This window comes from Gadus macrocephalus, chromosome 13, assembly GCF_031168955.1.
Source record: "Gadus macrocephalus chromosome 13, ASM3116895v1".
Classification (NCBI taxonomy): Eukaryota; Metazoa; Chordata; class Actinopteri; order Gadiformes; family Gadidae; genus Gadus; species Gadus macrocephalus.
In genome coordinates this window covers 3,725,092-3,728,360 of record NC_082394.1, presented here as the reverse complement: position 1 = coordinate 3,728,360, position 3,269 = coordinate 3,725,092, and the positions used below count along the sequence as shown (strand labels likewise).

The 3,269-nt window shown below is 46.8% G+C and overlaps 1 protein-coding gene across 2 annotated transcripts in view; it reads left to right on the top strand.

The window, feature by feature from the left end:
- The window catches only part of atrip (ATR interacting protein), a 12,508-nt gene extending 10,301 nt beyond the window's left edge, over positions 1-2,207 (top strand). The window contains exons 17-18 of one of the 2 annotated variants that reach the window (XM_060068764.1): positions 171-292; positions 1,926-2,207. In XM_060068764.1, the coding sequence (XP_059924747.1) occupies positions 171-292; positions 1,926-1,937 (134 nt within the window). In that variant the 3' untranslated portion in view covers positions 1,938-2,207. The remainder of the gene's footprint in view (positions 1-170; positions 293-1,925) is intronic. The other variant, XM_060068765.1, reaches the window with a different exon arrangement.
- The last annotated feature ends 1,062 nt before the right edge of the window (positions 2,208-3,269 follow it).

Genomic DNA, 3,269 nt, shown 5'->3' with positions numbered 1-3,269 from the left:
ACACACACCTGTCCTACAGCGAAGGTACACACACACACACACACCTGTCCTACAGCGAAGGTACACACACACACACACACACCTGTCCTACAGCGAAGGTACACACACACACACACACCTGTCCTACAGCGAAGGTACACACACACACACACACCTGTCCTACAGCGAAGGTACACACACACACACCTGTCCTACAGCGAAGGTACACACACACACACACACACACACACACACACATACACATACACATACACATACACACACACACACACACACCTGTCCTACAGCGAAGGTACGTACGCACACACACAGACACACGCACACACACACTCCTGTCCTCCAGCGAAGGTACACACACACACACACCTGTCCTACAGCGAACGTACACACACACCTGTCCTGCACGAAGGTACACACACACACACACACACCAGGGGAGTATACCACGAACCTCGCTGAACATACCCAGGCTTTCTTGGGAAAACCTGGCTCAACAGAGCCGCAACTCGCAATCAGAGTTAAATGGTACCACGAAATGGTACCATTCAATTAGTTGAACCAGGTTTTCCGCTTTAGGTTCAGTGCGCGTTCACTTGAAAGGGGCTTTTTTTGCGTCATTTTTCTCACCTTTACGATAGATCAAGCAGTCTATATGCGTATAAGTGAAAAGATTCTGCATATTGTCTATAAAATAACTATGCCAAATGCAGAATTGTTCACCATTAATCCAAATAGAATGATGATTTAAAAATGCATAAGCAACGTCCATCCTGCCTTATTCTATCATTTAGGGAATTCACTTTAAATACACCCTATGTAAGAAATGTATGGCATGTTTTCAACCGCTGAGAGGTAGCGGCTGTAGCGTAGTGGATTAGTATAAGACCCGAACGCCAGCGACCGGGGTTCAAATTCGCCGGTCTATCATCATGCATTTTACCCCCATAGATGTGGTGCCAGCACGGCCTTGAAAATATGGGTTCAAGTTCGAAATAAGCACAAAAATATAATTCCATAAGCTTTAGTGAATAAGTATTCCATATGCATGAGAATTGGGACTTTTTAAGCTCCACATAAATTCCCGTCACTTGGGAGTCGAACCCCCCGCGCAGAAATTCAAGACTGACGCGCTACCTCCACTCTCGCACTCTGTCACGGAGACACAATGCGCAACAGTAAGCATTGTCTACATAAGGTCCAAAAGGACGATCAAATAAAGAACACCCTCTGATGAAAATCTGTATCTCTCATGAAGAACCCCAATTTCGTTGTTTGCACAATGACAATAAAGTCTGAAATCTGAATATCGTCAGACAATGCCAAGGGATCGGTTCTGTCCCGTAAAACCCTCGGTCTCCGGAGAGACGCCTGTACGGGAAGTGCGCCGAGGTCCACGGGAACACCCACAAATGGTGACGCCATTGTCAGAGGAGGGGCGAGGAAGCTGCGCACGCCGATTTAAGTAGCCGATCTCCGGCTAGACTAAGCCGAAAAACTGCTCCCGACCATGTTTGGTTGCGAGCATAAGTCACCATGGTGATACAGCGACGCTAAAAGAGATCGACTTTCTTGGTACAACTAACCCAGGCTTGGAGCTCAACATACCTCGCTAACCCTCTAAGCGAGCTTCGTGGTACAGGCCCCTGTCCTACAGCGAAGGTAAACACACACACACACACATACACACCTGTCCTACAGCGAAGGTACACACGCACAGGCACACACACACACACACACACCTGTCCTACAGTGAAGGTACACACGCACAGGCACACACACACACACCTGTCCTACAGCAAAGGTACACACGCACAGGCACACACACACACACACACACACGCACACATGTCCTACAGCGAAGGTACGCACACACACACACACACACACACACTGATGAAGAGTGTTCACTTCCTGTTTCCTGTCAGAGCTGGCGTTAGAGGAGGTGTGTCGCTCTGAGGCCGAAGACGCGGACGATGTGACCCCTGAGTCGGGACTCTGATTGGCTGCCTGACTGACTGCTGATCAGAACGGTCCACTGGGTGGTCTCTGATGACCTTGTGGAGGACTCCCCATCACAAGTTGCCGTGGCGACAGACTCTTGGCTGTAATCTTGGACACTTTGACTTTACTTGTGACTGTTGTATCTGTATGTATCTGTTGTAATGTTATGTTTTAAGATTTCCAAGTAAAATCTTCCATGAAATGAAGAGACCTGATGAAATATGTCTACACACAACTTTATCATAACATCTATTGACCGACTTCGTGAAATATATTTACACAGCAACCATTTGACAATATCGATAAATGTCGATCTTCATACACCAAACGATATAAGTCAATGAATTATCACATATATACACACACGTATATATTCATAAACCAACTCCACAAAGTGTGTGTGTGTGTGTGTGTGTGTGTGTGTGTGTGTGTGTGTGTGGTGCACTGTGGTAGTATCATGGTAGCATTTCTTTATGCATATATTTAACAACCTCAGGCTCCGTGAATATTCAATTTGCCTTCGGCGACTAATTGTTTTAGTATACTAAACGTGAACACTCATAAACAAGATAACACTTTTTGAGATGTCAATCATGGGATATTGCCCAATCCGGAGATAGCGAACCAATGAAATTGGGCCATCTTAGGAGGTTCACGTGTAGCATATAGTGATATGGTATATCTTTATCACTGTGTTGCGACTGGGTTCCCTGGTTCTGCTGGTTCTACTCTCTCTCTCTCTCTCTCTCTCTGACTGTCTCTCTCTCTCTCTCTCTCTCTCTGACTGTCTCTCTCTCTCTCTCTCTCTCTCTCTCTCTCTCTCTGACTGTCTCTCTCTCTCTCTCTCTCTCTCTCTCTCTCTCTCTCTGACTGTCTCTCTCTCTCTCTCTCTCTCTCTCTCTCTCTGACTGTCTCTCTCTCTCTCTCTCTCTCTCTGACTGTCTCTCTCTCTCTCTCTCTCTCTCTCTCTCTCTGACTGTCTCTCTCTCTTTCTCTCTCTCTCTCTCTCTCTCTCTCTCTCTCTCTCTCTCTCTCTGTCTCACCCCGTCAGCATCTTCCATATAAAACACACTCTCCACAGTCTCACTCTCCCCAGTCTCACTCCTCAGACACTACCAGGACTCACCCTCATCTTCCTCCTCATCCTCAACATGCACAGCAAAGAGCAGATCATGTAAGATGTGTTTTTATGACCAGTAGCAGACGGGTTCCAGTAGGATACTGGTTCTGATGAGCACCTCCCAGTAAAACCACTAGCAGACTGGTGG